At 47.2% G+C, this 23,898-nt stretch overlaps 2 protein-coding genes and 1 pseudogene across 5 annotated transcripts; 2 read left to right on the forward strand and 1 right to left on the reverse strand.

Moving 5' to 3' along the window:
- The first annotated feature begins 2,665 nt into the window (after positions 1-2,665).
- On the forward strand, positions 2,666-6,992 carry LOC133901432 (style cell-cycle inhibitor 1-A-like; annotated as a pseudogene).
- A 3,184-nt stretch (positions 6,993-10,176) lies between these two features.
- LOC133901263 (AUGMIN subunit 8-like) lies at positions 10,177-16,805 on the forward strand. Of its 4 annotated transcripts, none has more exons than XM_062342564.1 (7): positions 10,177-10,415; positions 11,862-13,132; positions 13,651-13,775; positions 14,606-14,722; positions 14,853-14,922; positions 15,596-15,703; positions 16,365-16,805. In XM_062342564.1, the coding sequence occupies exons 2-7, from the start codon at positions 11,939-11,941 to the stop codon at positions 16,410-16,412; spliced, it is 1,662 nt and encodes a 553-aa protein (XP_062198548.1). In that variant the 5' UTR covers positions 10,177-10,415; positions 11,862-11,938; the 3' UTR covers positions 16,413-16,805. The 4 variants fall into 4 exon arrangements, 3 of the variants coding, with proteins under 3 accessions (XP_062198548.1, XP_062198547.1, XP_062198549.1); XM_062342563.1 differs by having other exon boundaries at positions 13,651-13,770; positions 14,833-14,922; XR_009906697.1 differs by lacking the exon at positions 16,365-16,805 and having other exon boundaries at positions 14,833-14,922; positions 15,596-15,659.
- Positions 16,806-16,974: 169 nt separating this feature from the next.
- On the reverse strand, positions 16,975-21,892 carry LOC133901262 (cellulose synthase A catalytic subunit 9 [UDP-forming]-like). Its single transcript, XM_062342562.1, has 12 exons — positions 21,416-21,892; positions 21,064-21,302; positions 20,878-20,974; positions 20,647-20,767; positions 20,277-20,543; positions 19,818-20,163; positions 19,463-19,726; positions 19,166-19,378; positions 18,873-19,077; positions 18,587-18,783; positions 18,145-18,498; positions 16,975-18,058 (listed from the first exon to the last, which is right to left on the reverse strand). The coding sequence occupies exons 1-12, from the start codon at positions 21,684-21,686 to the stop codon at positions 17,471-17,473; spliced, it is 3,162 nt and encodes a 1,053-aa protein (XP_062198546.1). The 5' UTR covers positions 21,687-21,892; the 3' UTR covers positions 16,975-17,470.
- Positions 21,893-23,898: the final 2,006 nt, after the last annotated feature.

Genomic DNA, 23,898 nt, shown 5'->3' on the forward strand with positions numbered 1-23,898 from the left:
CGGACATTCCCATGCAGCCGAGGCCCTGCGTGGAGACGTCCAGCCCCTACGAGCCCAGCTTCATGTGGGGGACAGACACCGGAGCGGCAGCCATGGTACTCTCTCTCTCTCTCTGCACTTGAACCGACGAGTCAAGGCAGTAGTATGGATTGCATGTGGGCATTTTTTTGATAGTTCAAGATGATCTTGTATTAATTGGATAATTGGATGTAGTTTGGATTTTCAGTGATTGGATTGGATATGGGTTGGTTTTTCCGCAGGCTTAATTGGACCGAGAGATGCAAGAGAGGAGCAGGACGATAGGGGAGGAGATGGAGGAAGAAGAAAGGCGCAGTGAATGACGTGTGGGCTCATCATATTTCTATATGCTGATTTTTGTCAAAATTTCTTAGATGTTGCCGTGTGACCGGAAACAGTCCATGTGTAATACGATTGCCAGGCACTGCCAACGTGGAGCAAAACCATGATGGAAACGAGTCGGGGAGAAATTTTATCTGATATTTTTAATTGAAATTGATATTTGATATTATATTTAAGGGACAAATGACTTTTACACGTGGAACTTTTTTTTAGAAAACGGGGTAGCTTTATTCAAACAGTAACAGACGAAGTACAACTAGAAACCTGAAGTGTACGTAACAATATACACACAGGTCCTGATCATCAGTACCTCGAAGCTTTCCCAAATGCCGTTGTCAAGTTGGATTGGAGGAGCCATCGTCGATACGTTCACCACCGACAAGATAGGACCATTGAAGATCTTTAAAATTTTTTAGCCACTATCAGCAACACAAAACGCTTTTAGATCTCCGAACGAACCGGATGATCCCGTCAGACTGGGTAAGATACATCTTTCCTTTTGAAGAAAGTAAAGACAACGACACCATCAAAAATCAACACGGTAAGCCAACAGGTCGAAGAACAAAAGAACCTCCAGAGTTCGTTCTTAAAGGAGAAACAAAGAGTAACAAAAGCATCAGTAAATCTATCACTAAAGCCACTAAAAAAAATCATAAACTTACCTAACAACTGGACCAGAAAAAAAACAAACTACTATCTACGCTAGTACTGACCAACAGGGGGTCGGGCCACCCTCCTCCACAGAGGCCGGCAGGCCGTCGGGGCGAGGTGGCCAGCCGAACGCCGATCACCTCGAGTCGCCTCCGATCGCCTCCTAATCGCCTCCGCTTGGAGTTTTCCGTGTGGAACTGGTCTGACAGCAGTGGCATGGCATTGTTCGGCTGCGGGTTGGGTGGAGAGCAAGCTGGGCCTGCTTGGGCCTGCTGACGGCAGTAAGAGTTGGCCCGGATTGGTCCCTGTTCATTACGGACCATACTAATCCGCTCGGTGTGTATGACTTCTGACCGAAAGCAATAAGAGAGTGTTTGTATCATATCTCATCTTCGCGCCTAGCAAAAGTTTGCATGAAAGAAAAAAATTTAAAAAGTTTTTTCTTCTCATAAGATTTAAGAAAAATTACAAAGAAAAAGTTTAAATAAAATTGCTTTTACATGGGCCCACGCAACAGGTCGCGCTCCGCGCGTGCACGGAAAAGAAATTTCGGTTCACCGCCCTATTTCTATATGAGATAAAAACGCATTGTTATCCTGCCACTAATTACTTGATGATCCTCTGAAATATAGTGCCACAGATCGCATTGTGCGGATGAAGTTTTTTGCGTGCTAATCCAAGCTACATGTATACAATTTTTTTTTTGGGGAATATACACAATATTTTTGTGATCAAGGATCGTATCTTGTACGGGAGGCGCAGGTTGTTTCTTTTGTTCCCTCTCATCCGTCTCACAGTGTTGATGTGGCAAGCATTATATTCAGCTACCCTGCAGCAATGTCGACGCCCTAAAATATTTATTCCTATCAACGGCTTAGCATAAACTTACAGTACGGCAGTATGCGATCCTTCAGAAAGAAATATATGACATATCTCTTATCTATTATTTAAAAAGTCTCTAGTGTATCTTCAGCTCCATCCTATGTTCTGCTCCCCGTTCCTATTTCCATAGCCTCGCACACTTGCAGGTGGGCCGCGTCTCTGCAGTTCTCAACCAGAAAGGCCTCATCGAAGACCTCCGCACGCCACCCGCCCCATCCTCGCCGCTACCTCCGTGCGCCGCCCTCCGCTATCTGCCGCCCTAAACCCGCCTCTCCACCGTCGGAAGCCGGCCCCTACTCGACTCGCTCTCGCCGCTGCCTCCGCAGCTCCGATCCTTCACTCCATCCTCACAACCAACAAGGAATCTTCTGGAGCCTAAGGTTTGCACGTCCATGACGGACATCGAGGCGGCAATGGCTCCACCCCAGGCGCCGCCGGCGAGGAGGAGGGTCGCTGCAGCTGCTCTGTGTGGGCACCTCGCGCTGGCCTCACATGACGTCGTCTATGCCCTACTCCGCGCATTATGGATGAGCAGCACCACCAACGCCGCCCTCATCGCCGCGCGACGGGCCTACGGCGAGGACTCCCACATGTCGACCGTCACGGCGGAGGTCTTCGATGAGGCCTTCGTCGCCACAGGGTTGCTCATCGTTGTGCTTTGCTTCGTTGCAGTGGCGCTGCTCCTCCTCGTAGTCAAAAAAGAAAAAAGAAAATGGAAAAAAAAAACAAATTGCGGTGCCGTTCCTTCTCTCGGACAAGGAGGCCGACGGCGATGATGGGTGGCGACGGCAAGTCGAGGAAGCGCTGCTCTTCTCCCTCCTCAGGTGCCCGAGATTCCTCTCCTCTCTCGCGGTTGAATCCATCCATCTTTTTTTTTTTTGCTACAAAGTGTTGATTTTCTTTTCTTGGATGGTTCAGGGGAGGGAGCGCAAGAGGCGGGACAAGAAAAAGAGCAGGAGGAGGAGTCGTCCGGACATGGAGGAGGAGTAGGAGGATAAGCATAAGAAGAGGAAGAAGAGCAAGCACAACGGTAGGGACAAAGGCAAAGGTTTGAGTTCTTTTATCTTTACAAGGCACTGTAAGTTCTTGTTTTTTTTTCCTTGAACAATTTCTCTTCTCTTTATCCGAAATTATGTTTACTACATTTTGTCGTTGTAATTCTTGTTATATCTTAGCTTGTGTATTTTTAGTGGAGTAAATTTGTGCAGTAGGTTACTTATGTGAATTGTGGCTTTGCTATATTTGATCTTGACATGTGTTTAAATATATGTGTTGCCAGAGAGGGATTACAAGGAGAGGCATTCCAATGAGAAGGAGAATAGCAAGCGAAAAGACAAGGATGCAGTGAGTTCTCTAAATGCTATACCCTGTTTTATCAGATATCACTAAGTAAATAGTTGCGTAGGATTGATTTTGAAGTTTCTAAACTCGTTAGCACTTCAGTACTCCACTTTTCGCAGATAAATTGTTGGAGAATCTTGAGCTTTTCATGGGCATATAAATGTCTGATAGTTGAACATGAACATTGGTTTGAAATAGAACCAAACTGAGGAAGAGTGTCGGCTTACCTTAGAAGTAGCACCAAACTTATAACTTGTTTCTATTTTAGGTATATCTTGAGAGAATGCATCTAGGATAAGGTATCGCAAATTTCTACAAGTGTCATAGCCAAAGTGTAAGTCCATTGTGTTGTCCTGGACAATGGAGTCTTATGGAAACTTGCCAGAACATATTTCTCATTTGTAGGCTGAACAAAAGAATCAAAACATGTCAGAATGTGTTTCTCTTATGAAGAATGAATTTGAATAACATGATTTTCTGTTACCATTGACATGAAATAGTGATGTGAGTCATGTTTAGGTTAATGCTTTCTTTTGTGCGACTTTGTGTGCTGTATCTGATAGGAATATTAGTATGCACATGCCCGGAAAGATCTTCACAACAATGGTGTGTGTAAGTAGACTCTAACGTTAGTTCATGTCATCTATTGTTTTCTGATTAACTGGAATTCGAGAAAAGTAGTAATGAGGATTTTTTTTTTTTACATCAAAAGTAGCAGGTTGTTAAGAAATAAGAACAGAAATAGTGAATCAAATGTATTTTAGTGGACGGATAGGGTATGTATGTCCCTTTTTTTTAAGCATGGTATGTATGTCCTTGCCAAGGCATAAGTTATTGACATGTACTGAACTCGGTCTCTTTTTAATTGGTCAACCCTTTCTTTCGCCTTGAATTTTCTATGGTTCTCATTTTTTTCCCCTGCTGAAAGATGGCTTCAAAGAAATATCCAAATATGACTATTTTGCAAAGAACAATGAGTTTGCAACCTGGTTGAAGGAAGAAAAAAGTAAATATTCTCATATCTTTCTTCAGAGTCTGCTCGTGATTTGTTCCTAAAGTTTGTGAAAGTGTGGAGGGTATCTAGGCATCAGTGAGGTTGATGAAGATGATAATATGTATTCATCAGTGAGGTTGATGAAGATGACAAATTCCTATATGAAAGCTGCACGAATCCCAGAAGGGATCAATGGAGTAGGGTGAGTAATCATCAGCTTGAGTGCTTTACTTTGTATATTGTATATTGAGCTTTTCCAAAGCATAATATTTTTAGCATGCTACTGTTATAGTACAAATGGTTCAAATAAGAATGTTGTTACAACCCACATGCACATAATAGTCAATATACTATATATCATGCCAAAGCTGGATGCCTCGAACTGGCATGACCCATCCCTTGTAAAAGAAAAACAACAATGTCAATGGTTTACCTTGACATGGTCCAAGTAAGTTTGATCTTGTAGTATATTAATCATATACAAAACATAGTGACAGATGCAGAGGACCAGGAAGGGCGGCTCATCCACCTCTCTATCCCTATTCCTCCTCCTCTTCTTCTCCCTTTCTCTTTTCTTCTTCCTTTCCCTCATCATGACAAAAAAAATTGTTAAGGGGACTAAGGCGTTTTTTATTGGCTGTGAAGCAGTAGGGGGTTAGAGCCCCTGGATCCGCTCCTGACTCTAAACACAAGCACGACAACAGGACAGATATGTTTGATTACGTGTATCCATATTAGGGATGACAATTTTTACCCATTTACCCATTTACTTATGAGTAAATACCCTAATAGGGTCGGGTTTGTTCCTTGTTTGCTATCCACGGGCACATTTGTGGGCACAAATTGCTACCCGATGGGTATGCAGGCACGAGTATGGGTAAGGCTTACACATACCTGTGATACTCATTTACCTGTATATACATATGACATGTGGGACCAATTCGACGTACCACACTCCTTACTCCTGAGTCCACCAACTCCAAGTCTCCGACCCTAATCCTTGCACCCGCCACCACCATCCACATTGCACACCTATGCTCATCCCCAATCCCAAATCGAATCATCTGGCAGTGACGAGGATGGTGTCGTCGCCATCCTAAATCCAACAATCCCAAGGCAGGCCCCTCGCTGCCGCGGTCCTCCCACCTCTGGCACCGGCTACGTGCTCCGCGGCTCCATGTCCGTTGAAGCTGCCAAGCCTCATGTCCCAGCCCCGTAGTGCCACTGTCCCTACGCAAGCCCGTCTTCACCACTATCGACTAGTTGTGCCCCCATATGCATGGCCACATCCTCAATGTATGCATCCTCTCCGCCCATACCGTCCTCGACAAGGCCTCCCCGCAAATCGACCGCACATGCGTCGCTGAGTGCCTCATCGGCAACTAGATCGGCACCATCCTGCCTGCAACCAACAGAGTACATATCCTATCTTATCAGCCTCTCCCCTCTTACTATTAAACTCTCTTGATTAGATTAGATGGGGTGCGGTTGTAGATCTAGCAATCATCTTTCTATTGCAAGTGAGTGTGGCCATGTCTTTTCACTAGTACAACTACTAACCAGTGCAGTGCGTATGTTGTGAAAAATTTTACACCATCATAATGCTATCTGGCACCTTCATCTTTTATGGATCCACATCATAGTTTATGCCTTCTTTAATTATGAGAGACTTTTGTTTTCCCATGCTTAGCATATCATTTGTTTTATATGCCTAATCCTCGTGGATCATGTAAAGGATTGAAATTACAGTGGCTGCAGTTTGCACGTGTGTGAGCCCATCCGTTGTTTGTCTGCCGCTCGAGAGCGAGTAAACGGGTATGCCCACAGGTGATGGGTTTGTTCCTTACTCTTCGCCCGCGGACGTTCGCGGGTATGCCTACAGGCGAGCTAAAACTCACAGGTAAAAGTATGAGAAAGCACTACTCATACCCGCCGCATTCGATTGCTATCTCTAATCCATGCTTAACTTGTGACTATATCTTACTCGTCACCTGAGAAATTTGTGCTAGTATATTCGTAGTAGTAGCCAATGCCCATCACAACTTCACGCCACAAAACTGCAGGATCAAAGGAAGGAGATAAAATAAGTATTGCCATGGACATGGAGTACTCCATAGTACGATGATGACTGATGAGTAGCCAGCCGGCGGCAGCGCTCGATCGTAAACACACTTGGCATGTTGCGGGGGCACTGAGGTCGATCGATGGGTGGCGCGAGTGATGATGGCTTGCCGCCTTTGATCGATTGTTTAATGCGTTACTGTGGTACGTTCTTCCCTAAACAAACGTAGCTTGCATCATCAACGCCAATTAATTGCTTCCGCTCCAATCCATTCCTCGAGCCATGCATGCATCATGGCGTGCTACTGGAGCACCATGAGTCGTAGCATTCGGCTTCAGAAAAAGAACAACACCAACGGATGAATGGAGCCACGGATCACGTCTGTAGCACATACGAATCCTCTTTGATTCTGGACAGATCTTGGTGATGCTAGATGCACCGTTGTGCGTCCCTTTAGCGCTCCTGGACTACGATAGCGGCCAGTCACCGGTGCAATTTGCGCTGCTATTTGGCGCCCCAACACTCCCAGGCGATGCTCCAATCCCTCTCCACTTGAAGAATCCAGCACTTGGCAGATGCCCACATCCACATGCTGGATTTGCCCACACGCACCTCGCAAATCGTGTCTCGGCTTTGCCCCGCTTTAGTGGAAATTTTTGTGCGCGTGGTAGGAGCAGGGGCGACCGCGAGAACGTGCGCTGATCGTGGCGTCCGTCCCCATAGGCCCACACATGGCATGTGCGTTCGCGGGGACGGGGAGGGAGCGGCCGGCAAGAGTGCGGGGCCGCACCGGGCGGGGCATGAGGGGAACGTGACGGTTGGCGAGCGCGCGGCTGATGTGGACGCCTCGGTCGATCGATGGGAAGCGGGGTCTCTCGAATGAGGGAGGTAACTGCTTTGGTTGCGGATGCGGGGCACGTACCGCATGGTGGTGGGAGAGCAACAACTGAATGGAGGAGTCCACTTGGTTGTGAACGAGAGGCGTGGCAAGGGGGGACAGGGTAGCGACCCCCCTCCGGTGATGCATCGTAGCACGCACGAGTTTGAATGTGGTTGTTGGGTGTGGTCGATGAGGGCCGCCACGTGTGGAGTATCTGTAGGAGTACGCAAATCATTCACACTGATTTGCAATCTTTTTGGAATCGAAAAAACATTTGCAGTTTGTTTACTGCCTACGAGTACTTCCAATGGACACCGTTAGAAGGTCTTTCCTATGAAAGGGGTAAGATAAGGTCAATGGTGAACACTACCTGGTCAATTGGAAGCGCGTATGTCATAATCGAAAGCTTGGCGGTCTAGGTATTCTCTACCTTGAACGTTTCAGTCAGGTGCTTCCCCTAAGGTGGCTCTGGCATTCGTGGGCCTCAGACTCAAAACCATGGGTTGCCATCGCTGTGCCTTGCGACGACTCTGACAAAAAATTGTTCAAGCCCTCAACCACCATTACTCTTGGCAACGGGCAAAAGGCATATTTTTGGCATGATCATTAGCTACAGGGTGCTACCCCAAATTGTTAGCTCCATCCCTATTCGTTGAAGTGTGCCGCAAGAACAACCCGGTGGCCACTGAACTTCAAAACAACAAGTGGGCCAGGACCCTAAGACGACATATCACCACGCTTACCCACCTTGCCGAGTTTGTGACACTTTAGGCTAGGATACAGTCCATCAAATCTCAACCCAAATACCCCATACTCTATCTCATGGTGTTGGACAACTCACGGGGAGTATACCGCCAAGTCAGCCTACATAGCTCAATTTTAGGTATCCCTACAACCATTTGATGCCAGTATTATTTAGAATGAAAAATCTGAAAACAAGTGCAAAGTTTTTTGCTTGGACTTTGATCCAAAACAAAATCCCAACCATTGACAACCTTGCAACCAAAGGATGGCTGCATCTGCCCAGCTGCCCTATGTCAAAACCACCTCGAAACCACAATGCATCTATGCCTTCTTTGCTCGTAGTGAAGGCCGTTTGGTCTAGGGTCTCATCCATGAGCCATAACCCTCCACCAAGCCTAGCACCGAAAATTTAACAAACAAGACAAATTGGTGGCATCAAGTATGGAAATGGAAGAGCACACAAAAGGATAGGAGAGAGGTGAATGAACAAATAATCTATACAATATGGAATATTTAGAAGGAACACAACAAGAGGGTGTTCCAACACCAATCCCTCACAACACAAGAGGTTGCCAACCTAATGACCGAGGATATCGCTCAATGAACAAAAACACTCGTCCCAGCTGCCTACTCCCTTCTCTCTGTTGTTATTTCCGCATGAGTGTTTGACATGCATTTGACACCCCGCGTGGCGATTGTTTGTACTGTTTTTCAAGTTTGTACTGTTTTTCAAACTCAAATACAAACTCTACTCTACCTTAATGAAATTGGTAGAGCTCTTGCCTGATTAAAAAAAAAAACCGAAAATTTACAACATGACGATTCTGAGAGAACTGTTTGTCAGTAATCGAAAGTCTTTGAATTAGCTTTTGACTTGGAACTTCCTTATAGGTTGAAGCAGCCAAAATGAAAGGAAGTACTCGGAAACATGCGTTTTGCGGTAGATTAGGTCAACAGTTGAGGCCTACCGCGAGCTACCGGCGATATATATTGACCCGGGCTTGTGCATGTCACTTTCAGTCCAAGAAGATGAGCTAATCCGGGAACTCATTCTGCTCTCTTTTCCTATCCCTTTGCTTCCGTTGAACACACCAAATGATGATCGGCAACTACTATCGTCCAGTTGCTCCAAGGAAAACACAAACTTTTCTTATGAGCCCTGTACGAATTAGTGCTAAGATCGTGTGATTACTACGTCCTCTAAAACAAACGGTCTATTACTGTTGCATCAGCAACTACTGTGGTCCAGATGCTCCAGGGAAAACACAAACTTTTCTTATGAGCCCTGCACGAATTAGTGCTCAGATCGTGTGATTACTAAGTCCTCTGAAACAAGCGGTATGTTACTGTTGCACCGTTGACCTCATGTGCATTCGTTAATCAGCACCAATAAAACAGATTGGGCATATTTTGCCACGTTACTGATTCTTTTTTTTTTCTTTGACGAGTTGCCTGATACATGGTTGTATTTTTAGAAATGACAATACAACTCGTAGACATACGTACATACGTATATCACTATATGTACGCACTCACACAACTACGGCTACTAAAGATTAGAGATACGAAACTTAAAGATTAATAAATCATTATAAACGTCTTACTATCGATAAGTATATCGTCTACTATTGAAAAAAAATCGGTCTTATATGATACTAGTTGTTGAATGAATGAACATTCAATTTTATCATTTATCTTTTCTTACGTAGGCACTATTTCGCACTTTTGCTACTAACCTTACCATTCAGTCCCATGATTTTACCTTTTCTGCCTTGCTAGGTACATATCTCACCACATTACGCAGCCATTCTTCCAAGTTCCAACTTCTTCCAAGCCCGTAGGAATTTCACATGAATTTGATAGGAAAAATGGACACTGGATACACACACACGTCCTGACACGCCCCTTGGCATTGGTAATGTTTTAAGTAGGGATTAAACTTTCTCTCAAATTTTGGTGAAATTTTACGAATTTCGAAGAGAAACGAAATATCTAATTTTAAATTTTTTTTTCATTGACATATAAGACTCGCAGAGCAGATGACGGAAAATGATCAAAATTTTACGAATTTCGGTCTTTCACCGCTAAAAAAAAATTATAAAACGAAATTGAAATCTCTCTTTCAAGTGCCATGGTCCATATCCAACGGCCAACGCAAGCTCGGGGTGCACGACCGGGTACTCGCACCGAATCGGGGGCGGTAGCTTAACAACAAAAAGGGCGCAATTAGGGAGCCGTTTGGCCTTCCTTAACTCCGCGACCCGCCTAAATCCTTCCCCCCTGTTTCATTCCCTTCCACCGCGGCAAGGCAACCGTCCTCCTCCCCCACGCCGCGCTCTCCCCCTCCTCAAAGCCCATTCCGAAACGGCGGCCTCCGCGAACTCGTGACCTTTGCGAGCCCCCGATATTTCACGACCCGGCGGCGCCGCGACGCGAGGGGGAGGCGGCGGCGGCGGCGGCTTTAAGCGTCTCTCCGCGCGATCGCTGCTGGGGCTCTCCAGGTGAGGAGTTTTTTTTTTTGTCTCTCTTGGCGCGTGTTTGGTCGGTTTCGGAGCTAGGGGTTAGGGTTTGTTTTGTTCGGTTGCGTAGTGCCGACCGATTCGCGCTGGGGAGCTGCGGGTTTTCATTTTACCTTTTGTTGCTTGATTTGAGTTCGAGGGAGTAGGATGGGTTGGGTTGGGCGATGGAGAGTGGTTTGGGTATGGTGGTGATCGCGAGCTTCGTCCGGGCTCAGATGGTTCGGATGCGCTCTGCGTTGGTTTTTACGGTACGGAAATCGCTTGTGTAAATCCGGTTGGCTTCCCGTGGGTTCTTCGCTGCTGTCGAATTATTACTCCGATGCGTCACTTGGGTCTACCGCTGTGGATTCGGTGGGGTTCTGGGTCGTGCGGAGCGACTATTGAGAAATTTTGGCATGACGTGGTTCCCCTTGGCTTTGCTGGAGGAGTAGAGCTCGAGCTTGGGAAATTTCGCCAACTGTGGAAATGTGGCATTGGGTTACTCGGTGATTTGGACGCTTAATTACTCTGCAGTGGATTTGTTAAAGACTGGATGCTTAGTCGTTGTAGTAGCAGCAACAGCAGGACTTGATCGTTAGGTGACTTTATAGTTTATACAAGACCCCTGCAGTGAATCCTATAAATCCCAAAGTTAATGTCTCTATGCAGTTTATGCTAAATTCGCTCGTGGTGTCTGAACATTTCGAGAAAGGGCTATCTAATTGACCCAACAAAGCAAGCAGCATATGCCATTACCTTGCGACTAATGGACTTTATGCTTCATTAGTTGATTTAGTCGAAGAAAATTTCCGGCAACTTCAAGTGAACCCTGGCAATTTATTTATTACTCTGTCTGCTGTTATATTTTCCCTTGTCTCTATCAGGACGGGCATATCCGTAGTCCATGTGCATAGATCATAAGTGGTAAGTATTAAAAAAGCTCCCTGTTTCCCATGCTGCTTCCGGTGGGAAATTATTAGGCAAGAGATTTGGCTCGCATGCATGTGGATTGTCCTGTCTGTTCCAAAACCATCAGAATCTCCGTGAATAATTTGTTTATTTGCTTCGTCCTTGCTCGAATGCTGCATGATCCCATATAGAAGCTCAGTTTGCCCCCAAAAAATCTTCTTATGCTTTATAGTGGCTGCAGTTATGTATAATGTATTTATACATGCCAGTGTCACCTTCCTCCCTTGCTTCCAAGCCTCCAGTCCAGCCATTATATTGCCACAAGAGGGATTGAGGGAACAACTGCAGCTGTTCAGAATTGTGGTACTCAAAGTGAATTCAGTGACCTGAGTATATTGCTTTTCCATGTCAATTTGGTGCCCTCTCATGGTTCTTGTATATGTAGAAAGTTATGTTGCTTGTTTCTGAGTTAAATTTAGATGAATGCTTTTCTTCATTAGGCTTATTGTTTCTGTTTGGTGCCTGTTTCTGGATCATTAGGAAGATTTTGGCCGCTGCAGAAAGCTAGTTCATGAGATCCACATTGTTGCGGTTTGTTCTGGAAGTTGCTATTCTTGATGGATGCCCTTAAGAGTGTTGTGAAGAAGGCTGCTCTTGTCGATGAGACTCTAAGACCACCACTAATTCCATCAGAGAAGCACAATGCTTTCAGCGGGAGAGATGTTAAATCCAGGTACAAGTCTGGTCTGGCTGCTGCCACTAAGACAAGGAGATGTACATCACCAAGTCTTGGCCGGACGTCTGCAACTGAAGATATACCAGGACCCCAAAGGGCACAATCAGCAGATAGAGGAAGGCCCTCAACACCTTCAACCCCTTCTTCTAGGGTGTCAACACCCTCAACCCCTACATCAAGGTCCATTACCCCTGTCCGCGATACCATCACAGGGTTGCGTAAGAGTTCTAAGTGTATAGTAAGCACAAGGGCTCCTGATGGCTTGTGGCCAGCGATGCAGAACTTGTCTTCCTCTTTCCGGTCAGAATCTGTAGCTGCACCTACTAATAAAAAAGATAAAATAGTCTCTGGCTCATGTTTGGATCGTACCAAGGGGAAGGTAAGTGTTCTAACCGAGAGGAAGAAAAGTCCTTTTAGAAGGAAGAACATTGGTGAACAATGCGAGAATGCTCAACCTTCAGAAGAGCCCCCTAAGAGGGTAATTGAGCAACACTGGTGGCCAGCCATGATAAGTAGGCATAGGCCTACGAATCTCATGTCAAGAAGTATTGACCTTTCCGACAAAGCTACTAGATCAGTTCCTTTGTCAAATACTTCAAGAGGCCTTTCACCAAGGAAGATCCCTGCTTCTGAAGTGGCAAGGAGATTGGTTATTCAGGCAAGCAGAAGAGATGATGAGGTAGATTCTGGTAATAATATTCATTCACATACAACACAGAGATCTAAATCTGTGAGCCGGCCAAACAGAACTGTTACTTTCCCTGTTCCAGTTCTACATCGTCCATCATCACCCAGCAAGGTGTTGTCAACTGCATCCTCATCTTCCAGGACCTTTCAGAGCCCATCTCGGACAAGGCCTTCAACACCCTGTCGGTCACAAAGTGCTGGAACTATTCAATCAGGTGTTACATCTCCTGTTACTAACTACATGGTTGATGTGAAAAAGGTAAAGAAGAATGCCAGCCAAATTGAAAACATCCACCAACTGCGTCTATTGTACAATAGATACTTGCAGTGGCTCTTTATAAATGCTCGTGCAGGAGACATTCTATCATTTCAAAAGACCACAGTTGAGGTAAAAATTAGCATATTATCTACACTTTTTGAAATTCGTATATTATTTAAGTTGGCCTTGTTTCCCTTCAAGAAATAAAGGTTGGCTTTGTTCATTTCATGTGGGCTTGTTCTTTTCGGATTCCTATAGTAAATGCAATTGGTCCCCAACTTATATGATGCCATAACAAACAATTCACACAATGCTCCTTCCCAACAAGTTAATCTTAGTGTTACAGGATATATGTCTCTTATGGTATATTAAAAATAAGTTGCCTGACTAGGCAAGTGAACTTTTTTCTTGGTCAAAATGAATTGGCTTTGTAGATATGAGCTGATTATACTAACCATTTGACCAAAAAGGCTGACGAGTTTTTGCATCTAAATTTTTTCTCACATCTGTGCTTAGAATTAGAAGTTTGTGACCTGCTGCTGCTAAGCATTTGTACTTTGGTTTACCACATGTGTATTTACCATTGATTTTTTTTTTGTTGAGTAATCAGTTGATGAACAAGTTGCCCTTCTTATCATGTAAAACAGAGTACTATTTATAATGTTTGGAGGAATACCTTAAACTTGTGGGATGCTGTTAATGTTAGAAGAATCATGGTGCAACACCTTCAGCAAGAATTGAGGCTGTACAACATTCTGAAAGAGCAGGTAAGGTCCGTGATCATACATCAATTGCGCATGTATTCTGGTTAGGTTGCACATTAGATCATGAGCATACTACAAAATTATGTATTTCTGTTTGAACATAATTCCTATTTGCATCATGTTTGCACATGATAGCACAACCTTCCTTGGCGATGCTTTGTGCTCTTGAGCATGGAAAACATCTGAAAGCATAGTTGCCAACAAATAGCAGCTCCAACCTTTGCAAGAGCACTGGGATGGCTAGGAGAAACATGTGTTGACAAGGAACTTGTCTCCTTAGATAGCAGCATGGCTAGCCACACTAGTTGTGGTGAGCGTTGCTGGTAACAGTACCAGTGGTTGAAGCTACCTATCTACAATTCTACATAGCTTGGTTGTGTGCCTTGTGCGTACAATAGAGAGATGGACGTTACCCTGATTGAATAATGTTCTTGTTTTAGGGTGAGACAGGATGTGGTAATAGGTAAATCTTTGAAACAGAAATAAAAAAATTATGAATGCAATTCAAGCATACTAAAGCAATGAACTGAACTTATTACAAGGTATTATTCTTTCAGATGATGTTCTCTGATTCTGAGAGACTAAAGCCACAGTAATATTGCATCTTCTTGTGCAAACATGGTAAATGTGGAACAAACTTAGCATTGCTGAACAAATGCATTGAACAGCACACAGTATAGGGATATAGTTGTCGTACTACATTTTCTTTTCAAAGGAGGGATATGTGTAATCTGAAAATTATTGATATGCATAATGCAATGCAGAACTCATAGTCTTGGAAGTATGACTGTCAAATGCATATATCACCTTTTCTAAAATGTCTATTGTTTTGGTTCAGATTGTGTATCTTGAACAATGGCCAGCACTTGAAAGAGAGAATAGTATCTCTTTATGTGGAGCAACTGAGGCTCTTAAAGCAAGCACACTGCGCCTGCCAGTTACATCGGGAGCAAAGGTATGCTGGGAAGAGCTTTATCAATTAAATTGCAGGCATTTTTGCAGTTGCACTTCTTTATAAATATTATTCTCATGATTTCCGATACGGTATTGTTACCATATCAACAGGCTGATGTAATTGCTCTTAGGAATGCTGTAAGCTCAGCTATTGATGTCATGCAAGGTTTGGGTTCATCTGTTTGCTGCATGGATTCAAAGGTCAGATAATAGCATGAATTTGTCTTAAAATTCTATTATACACTTTTATATTTGTCTATTTGATAAAATTGAGTCTTTAAGTCATATGGTACATATTATTTCACTTATATCATTTTTTGGTAGCTGTTCAGTGCAAAATAACAATAATATGTTGTTCCCTCAGAATGAAAATTGATAATTCACAAGTTGATTTTTTTTTAAAATTCAATAGGTTCTGATTCCTCAGCTAACATTACCTTAATAATGAACTGAACCACATCTTTTTTAACAAGGAAACCAACCGAACTACACCAAGTAATAGTTTGAAATGATGTGCATATCAAGGTTTGATTTAAACCTGAAGCTTTTTTAGGGTCCATTTAGCATCAGATCTTCGTGGATGGGTACAAAAAGGGTTCCATTAAAAATTTCATCAAATCCATTACACCTCTGAGTCACTAAGAAATGACCCGAGTCTCAGAAAAAAAGATGGCCCAACCAATCAATTGGCCTCCCTATATTTTATTTGTACTCAAAACTGAAAAGCTTCTTGTACATGGATTAAATTGGACCTTTTAAAAGGTTCATGACCTCAACTATATCGAGCACAGAAGTTGAGGACCTAAAATGGGACTTCCTTCCCGCTAATTCTTGTGAAGGCTTGTTTTAATTAACACTAGATTATCTTAACCAGGTTGTGGATAGGACATCTTTGGTTTCAGAACTTTCTGTCATAGCAGGACAAGAAAAGGTCACGCTCGATGAATGCAGAGAACTCTTAGCTGTGGCTGCAAAACTGCAGGTACTTAAATTCTGCTCCCAAGTTAGTGTTAAAACAATTAGTTTTTAATAGGATGTCCCGTTCTCAAAGTTTAGATGCTATCAAGGTGTCAAAATATAAAGTTTGAAATCATGTTGTTTAACCATTCCGTTTGGGATCAAATTATCCTTCTTATTTTCATCTATCTTTACCAGCAAGTATCAAGGTCATAGACTACAATCTGATCAAATGGCTTCCTACATTATGTTCGTATAACTTGGTACTGTAGCTTTAAAAGAAAAGGGGTTCGCATTGGCTCGATACGTTGAAAATAATGATATGTTTTCAGCCGGGTCCTTCCCTACTGTTCACCTTAAAACAATGAATTGTGGTATTCTGATTAGTAGAGGAATGAAGTTGAACTCTAGCTCTGTGGTCTAGCCACCTGAAACCATGGAGTGTTAATTATTATTTGAAAGATGGGATTGAGCTGTAGTAGAGGAAATTTAAGGGCATGGACCAAAGTACCATATATATATAAGTGACCATGGAGCTCATAATTCGTAATTTTTTAATAATATAGTATGCCTCTATTTGATGGTGAACTGGTGATCAAGTGTTTCATCGATTTTCTTCTCAAGGGACATGATGCTGGCAGTTTGTACACAAGAACTTAACTAATTTTCTCCCGATTTTTGTTCAGGTGCAGGAGTCTAGCCTACGGACACATCTTATGCAGCAAAGACACTGACTTGTTGATATGAATTAACAAGCCGAGCAAGGTCTGGATATCCCAGACCATGCTTTCAAACAGGTACAACTGTGCAGCTTGAACCTGCAAACTACAAGAACATATCATGCAAACAGAAAAGGAATCTGTAGAGAGAAATAATAAAGAACAACCAAATGTTAAACATCCCTTGGAGATCATGGTGTGATGCTGCGCAGCTAACTACTCCCAGTGCATAGAGATGATAGGTTTACTTAAAGGTCTCATCATATGTAAATGGTTTTCACCATATAGTGCACTCCCAGCCTCCTTTAGTTTTTTTTCTCATTTCATTCGCTGTATAGAGCCCTCTTCTTTTCCATTGTATTTTTTGACATTTTGCAAGAAAATACACAGTTGAAATTGATGGGCTGAGATGATGAAGAAAAAAAAATCTGACTTTTCCATTTAGAAACCTGTAAGATTTTGTGCTTCGCTTTGGACGCATAACCAACTAACTTCAGTGTTGTGTGAATACTGACATCTTACTCGCCTTTGGATTGATGTTGACTCCAAAGTAGCACTGGTGCTGGACACACATCAGTTTGTTAAAATGTCGAGACATTGATTATTCCACCTCTTTCTTGAATTGTTAGCAAAGCTTAAGTTCACATCTCACATTCAGGATTGTCAGGTCCTTCACCTAGACTAAAGCACAAACAAAAATATCCACAAGCAAATTTCCTTGCTAAACTTACGGTGCAGACTTTTTTTCGAGCGAAATGGTGCAGATTCTGAAATCTGATTTTGAAACGATGGCGCACGACCAAGCAGAACCACCTGTTTCTAAGCTAACATTAGCATATGGTTTAAACCAACTTTACCAGCTTCCAGCAGGAGCAAACACTCCTACAAAACTTACGACATGAATGTCATCTGCTGTTTAACATTCAGACCTTGTCGTTTGTTCAATTCCTCTTCCGACAATTCTGGGTCCCAGAATATTACACAACATAGCATGTGCTTCAAAACATCAGCAGTTCAAAAACTTCTAAATTGTTTCCTGTCCCTATGCACAAGCTCCAGAACTCTTGACGAGCTCAGCAGTTGATGCCGCACTGCTTCACGTCCGGCCCCTTGGCCCTGACGATGAACGGGTCGATCCTGACCCAGAGCAGGGAGAAGATGGAGGCCAGCAGCACGGACCAGATGACAACAATGGTGGGCGTCCTGTTCTGTCTCCCCATGAGCCCCTTGAGGAACGGGTACAGGTGGACGATGACCCAGAAGGCGAAGAAGAGCTTGCCGAAGAGCGGCCCCCACGACTGGTAGCCATTGTTGATGGCGTCGGAGATGCCAGCCACGACGCCGATGATGTTGATGATGAGCAGCGTCGTCGGAGGGATGAGGAGCGTGGTCCACTTGAAGGCGTAGAGGTCGGCGAACTCGTCGTCCTCGTCGCCCGTGGCCTTGGAGGTGACCGTGAAGTTGGTGTCGATCCCGGCCAGGACCTTGAGCAGGCCCTGCACGACGGCGAACAGGTGCGCCGACACGCCGCCGATGACCCAGAATTGCTCGTTCCTCCACCACTCCTCGATGCTCACCCCGCTCCACCGCATCTCGAGGATGCCCGTCGCGAAGATGGAGATGAAGAGGGAGATGAAGAACAGGCTGGCGAACGTGCTAATCTGCAAAGTCGCAGAAAGGTGTCAGACATAACATTTGAACCGGTGGTTTTGGCGGGAATGCTGAAGAAATAGGCCGTTGCACTAACCGGCGGCATGATGAACTTGCCGGTGAGGAGGCAGACGGCGGGGAGGGTGCAGTAGGCGAGCAGCGGCAGCGAGGTGAACGGGTAGATGGTGGTGTTGATGTAGGCGAAGCGCTCGAGCCACTTGAGGTTGCCGTTCTTGTAGCCGTACAGCAAGGGGCTGTGCCGGCTGAAGAAGATCTCCACGGACCCCAGCGCCCACCGCAGCACCTGGTTCAGACGGTCGGACAGGTTGATCGGCGCCGACCCCTTGAACGCCGCCCGCTTCGGCATGCAGTACACCGACCGCCAGCCGCGGCAGTGCATCTTGAACCCGGTGAGGATGTCCTCCGTGATCGAGCCGTAGATCCACCCCAGCTGCAGCACCCATGGCAGGCAATTCATGACTGACCGGAGCAATGCAGAGAGCCGACATAATTGATGGTTCCAGCGGTTGATGGCTCACCTCCAGACCCCAGTCGGTCTTGTCCTCGTAGCCGCAGCTGATGACATGGATGGCCTCCTTGAGGAGAGCGGCGGGGCTTGACGAAGGAGGGACGCCGCCTTCCTCCATGAGCGTCGACGTGACAAACGCCGCGGACTGCCCAAACCGCTTCTCGAAGTTCATTTGGGACATGAGCATCTCCTTGTCACTGTCCATCCCTGAAAACAAGAACAGGTTGCAATTTCAGCAATCTTCAAAGCTCCCTGAACTGAGCCAATGTTCTTCACAAGTTTCATCTGAAACTCACCGATATCAGCCGTGGCCTCTGGCAGCCCGTCCTTGGCGTGCTTCCGCTTCTTGCGGCCGAAGCACGGGCAGCAGTCGCAGGTCACCATTTTCGGTCTCTTGGGGCCCTTGGGAGGGTTGTAGCCGTAGAGAGCCTGTCGCCTGAATACACATCCTGTTCCGACGTACACCGGGCCTTGGATGCCGTCCAGCCCCTTCATGTTGATCTGATCACCAAGAACTGCCATTGTCAGAATCCATCACTCATAGTTTTTCTTCTAGATTCATTTAGGTGTGATCAGACTGCAGGCTTACGTCGAAGAAGACGGTGTTCCTATTGGCGTATCGGTCGTGCGTGTCGATGCCGTCGAACCGCTGCGGGAACTGCACGTAGCAGACCTTCCGGCCGACCTGAGCATCCATGAGGAAGCACATCGCCTCCCGGACGGCCTTGCTGTTGTTGATGTAGTGATCACAATCCAAGTTGAGCATGAAAGACGCGTTTGTCAGCACGGCGGAGACACGGATCTGCCGGAGAAAAGTTCAGAGAATCGCAGGGCATTCCTTAGTCTACGTTTCAAGGAGATGAAGAGGTCTCAGGTGTATTAGTACCAGAGCGTTCATGGCGCCGGCCTTCTTGTGGTGCTGGAAGCCGGGGCGCTTCTCACGGGAGACGTAGACGAGGCGGGGCAGCTCGTTGCCCTCGGTGTCGTGGCCGCCGCTGTGGCCCAGGAACACCTGGATCATGCCAGGGTGGTCGCGGGTGTTGTTCCCCGGCCACGGCGTGCCGTCCTTCATGATCCACCCCTCTGCCGGCACCTTCATCGCCTTCGCCACCAGCGCGTTGATCCGCACCTTGAACTCCTCGTACTCTCTCTGCTCAATCAATCAGTCAGCGTGATCAGGAATGGTGTTCCTTACCAAATTCCAACGGAACCATTGAGTTGATTCCAGTGTGCTGCAGTACCTTCATGGCGCGGCGTTCTTGGACGAACGTCGGCTGGACCTTGTCTTTGAGGTAGTCGACCTTCTGCGAGAAGTAGAACTCGGGGGCGCGGGGCTCGATGCTGAACTTCTTGCAGAACGGCACCCACTTGCGCGCGAACTCGGCGGTCTCCGACAGCGCCTCGAACGTCAGCATCGACGCGCCGTCGTCGGAGACGTAGCAGGAGACCTTGTCCATCGGGTAGTCCACGGCCAGTATGGAGAGCACAGTGTTCGCTGTCACCAGTGGGGGCTCCTTGAGCGGGTCCACCGTGCTGACGAAGATGTCCACCGCCGACAGCAGCGACGGCTCCCCTTCCCTCTCGTACCTGCAATGTTCACAGAACTCAGAGGCATGCCGTGGATTATCATTTGTCACTGGGAAGCTGGCTGCTTCTTGTTCTGTTTTTGATCAAGAACTTGTGATGGATGATGTCTCGACCTGAGCGAAAGGCGGTCGAGGTAGGTCTCGCGGTCGATGGGGAACCACTTGGGGAACTGGTCGAGGATCCATGAGATGGCAAACCAAATCTCGCAGATGATGGAGGTGAGCCACAGGCCGATGGCTTCCGGGACGGGGTGCAGGATGCGGTACCGGAGGAAGAAGGCGAGGACGACGAGACGGAGCACGATGACCATCCGGTACGGGTTCACCTTGCTCGACGCGATCGCCACCTTCCTCGACAGTGGCTGCCTCGCCTCGTCGTTCCTGCTCGTCGGAAAAAGAACAAAAATTTCAGGTGATCAACGTCTATTCTTGGAATCTGCTGCTGTGATGGGTAAGACGAGCTCGAGCTGGTTTCGAGGTTTACAGCGGCACGTCGGCGTCCATGTCGTCGGGATCGCCGGCGCCAAGGATGCCCTGCTTGGACTTCCAATCGTCCATCCTCCCCTTCCAGCTCACTTCCTTCTTCTCATCCCACTTTGCACTTCCTGGTAATCAAATCCATCAGGAAATGATCAATGTCGTTTGATTTGAACAGACGAGACAAACGACATTTTTCTGATTCGATCATGAACAGCAAGCAACGAAGCATACTAACCTGGCTCAGACACAGGGTAGGGATGAATGCGCTTGTGCAGGGAAGAGGAGTGCTCGCTGTGGCCATAGCCGTTGCCTACCGGAAACTCGCCGCTCACCTAAGGAATTCAAATTAGAAATCCTGGAGAGCGAGGGGGGAACGAACAACTAGTAGAATCAATCGAGTGGCTAGTAGGGGTATATATACCGGCACAGAGCGAGAGCCGGTGATGATCTGTGGGATCTGCGGAGTGTTGTTGCCCTCGCCGTCGTCGGGGCCCCTCCCGTAGCTCATCTTGCCGTGCAGCATCGCCTCGGTGATGTGGCTGTTCTGCATGCCGCCCTGCAGCTGCCGCTGCTTCTCCTTCTCGTCGTCGTCGATGTTGAACTCGTGCTCCAGGTCGTCGATGTCCTCCTCGTCGTCGTCTCCCGCCACCCTCGGGCTCCCTTGACATCATTCGAGATCATGCAAATTGACAGTAATCAGCAACGTGACTAATCGATCGATCATCAGGTTCATGGACAAGCCGGGCAAGAAATGGCAAAAAAAAAAAATGTACCCTTGAGGCGCTTGTAGCGGGTCTTGCACTGGGGGCAGTTCTGTGTGCCCTCCCGACGCTCGTACTCGTAGCAGGGGCGGCACACCGGGAAGCCGCACTCGTTGCAGGCGACGAAGAGGTCGCCGTCCACCGTGAGCCCGACCTCGTCGCCGCATATCTCGCACACCTGCCCGCTCAGCGCCCGCAGCGGCTTGGGGTCCTCGTGCCCGCGGATGAGCACCAGCTCGTTCCGGTTGTGCGAGCCGGCCACCAGCCCGGCGCTCGCCTCCATCGCGACGCCGACGAGGCCGAGGTGCTCTTGGCCTCCCTATGGCGCTCACGCTCGCAGACAAGGCGACGCAAGTAGTGTGTGAGATGCTCTGCCTTGTGGCAGGGGCTAGCTAGCTATATGAGAGGCCAGAGGAGAGGGAGGTTTTGGCGGGTGGGAGAGGTGAGGGGTGCCTGTTCGAACGATCGGCGAGCGCGCGCGATTTGGTGCGTGCTGGAGGCGATCGGGCCGTCGGCGCGTGGGTGTGAGTTCGTGTGACGCGCGCGTCCGTGGCTGGTGAGGGGGAGCCGGTGTTGGTTGGGTGCGGCGTCCCCGTTGCCGCGAAGCGAAGCGAAAGGCTCGCCTTGCCGCTTGCGCTGGCTTGCAGCTGAATGCTGCTGCCGTTGTCAGGCTGCGTCCGGACCAGCCCCTCGACCAACCGTGACTTGGCTTTCCGGCCATCTCATTTTTTAACTTGACGGTACTACTTTTTCAGAAAAGATTTTTGAAACTAATCAGCCTGTGTTTTTTCATAAATGGGATGCTTTTTTCTCTTCCCGTGGGACGTGCTATGAATTAAGAAAATATATTTATTTGTATTTATATTTATGTATTTGTTGGTGAAAGAAACTGTTTTCCACAAACACGATGCGGCGAGAATAAACTTACAGGAGTGGCTAAGCTTAGGGAAGAAGTAGAGACGAAAAGAATGCCTAGAGTGATTATGAAATCTGCTTCCCTGGGTATTGTATACCTATGATTTGTATTTATAGTGTCATTCAGAGAGCAAATATATAAGCACACCCTATGGGGATTGTGATACAAGTTGCCGCTTATATGACTAGGGACCTAGGGATAGTTTAGTGAAAAATTCCACTGGTCCAGACCATACTATCAGCTGCTATGATACTATCCCCGAATAGTGGAGGTTATTGTGACGGTATGTGGCCACAATGCTTAGTCGGTTGTCGACGATGGCACACCGGCCATGTGCGGCAAACCTAGGGCGGCCACCACTTGCGTCTGAGTGTCATGGCAGCCACTACTTGCACTAGGTGTCAGAGTGGGCACTACCAGTCGGGTGCCAGGGCGGCCACTACTTGCACTAGGTGTCAGGGCGATCATCACTTGCACTAGGTGTCAGGGCGATCATCACTTGCACTGGCATTAAATGTCAATCCAATTGTGGTCGTCTATGTGACCAGTGGGCCTGTCCCACTAGGTACATCAGGGTTCCTCGCCCCTCCCGAGGCCTTTGGAAGGCTTCGAAGGCTTGAGCCTTTGGGACCCTCCGGAGCCCGTCGTTGCCAGAGGGGTTCTCAGCCTGATGGTCTTTGGACGCAGTCTTGATGGAGCCAATGGGTGTCGGGAGTCCTTGGTTGCAACCTCCTAACAATATTCATGGGCTGAGGTGTTCCCCTAACAACACCCCCTCATCCGCTGGCCTTGAGGTCCGGATGGGCAAGCGGATGCCCTAAGGAACTAGCTCCAACCCTGCACCAAAGTTAGTACATCGCGAACAACTTCCTGCCCTTGTTGAACTTCTCAGCAGTGGCCGCAAGAAATGGCGATGGGGCTTGTTGAAGACGGCGTGGTCCGAGGTCCCACAGTGGTCACCGAAGGTGAGGTTGACGGTAGAGCCAAGGGGTGGTGAGGCTCCATGGAGACCGCAGGGCTTGGAGCCTTGTGGAGAGAGTCAGAGGTAGAGTCGATGACATGACCGAAGGAGGCGGTCCATGATCCCCTCTGTGGTAGCCGAGGCAAGGCATGATGAAGACAACAAGGTCGTCTGGAGCCCTGTGGCGGTCGCTGGAGGTGACATTGATGATTGGGTCAAGGGAGGAAGTCTACTACCCCCGCAGCACTAGCGATGGCGAGGCTCGAGGGAGGCCAGGGATGTCCGGTGCCATGCGGCAGCGTCGGAGGTGAGGTTGATGACTGGGTCAAGGGAGAAAGTCTACTGCCCCCTCAGCACTAGCTGTGGCGAGGCTCGAGGGAGGCCAGGGCGTCTGGAGCCTCGTGAGGATGCTGGAGGAGAGGTCGATGGTGGAGCCAAGGGTCAGCAAGACTTGACGGGGACTTCATGGTCTGGAGTCCCGTGACGAGAGTCTGAAACGAAGTTGATGACCCGGTCGAAGGAGGCGATCCACAGCTCACTCTATGTGTGGCCGTAGAGAGGCTCGACGGAGGTGAGGTCGTCCGAACCCTCGTGGTGGGCACCGGGGGTGAGGTTGAT

The sequence above is a fragment of the Phragmites australis genome, chromosome 20, assembly GCF_958298935.1.
Source record: "Phragmites australis chromosome 20, lpPhrAust1.1, whole genome shotgun sequence".
In the NCBI taxonomy this organism is placed as follows: Eukaryota; Viridiplantae; Streptophyta; class Magnoliopsida; order Poales; family Poaceae; genus Phragmites; species Phragmites australis.

Bases quoted from the DNA above. Each gene is read 5' to 3' on its own strand.
- LOC133901263 (XM_062342563.1), top strand. From the start codon at position 11,939: ATGGATGCCCTTAAGAGTGTTGTGAAGAAGGCTGCTCTTGTCGATGAG. The intron at 13,771-14,605 runs GTAAGGTCCGTG...GTTTTGGTTCAG, and splicing joins ACAACATTCTGAAAGAGCAG to ATTGTGTATCTTGAACAATG. The intron at 14,923-15,595 runs GTCAGATAATAG...TATCTTAACCAG, and splicing joins TTTGCTGCATGGATTCAAAG to GTTGTGGATAGGACATCTTT.
- LOC133901262 (XM_062342562.1), bottom strand. From the start codon at position 21,686: ATGGAGGCGAGCGCCGGGCTGGTGGCCGGCTCGCACAACCGGAACGAG. The intron at 20,544-20,646 runs GTAAACCTCGAA...TCCGACGAGCAG, and splicing joins ATGGACGCCGACGTGCCGCT to GAACGACGAGGCGAGGCAGC. The intron at 18,499-18,586 runs GTGAGCCATCAA...TGGGTGCTGCAG, and splicing joins AGACCGACTGGGGTCTGGAG to CTGGGGTGGATCTACGGCTC.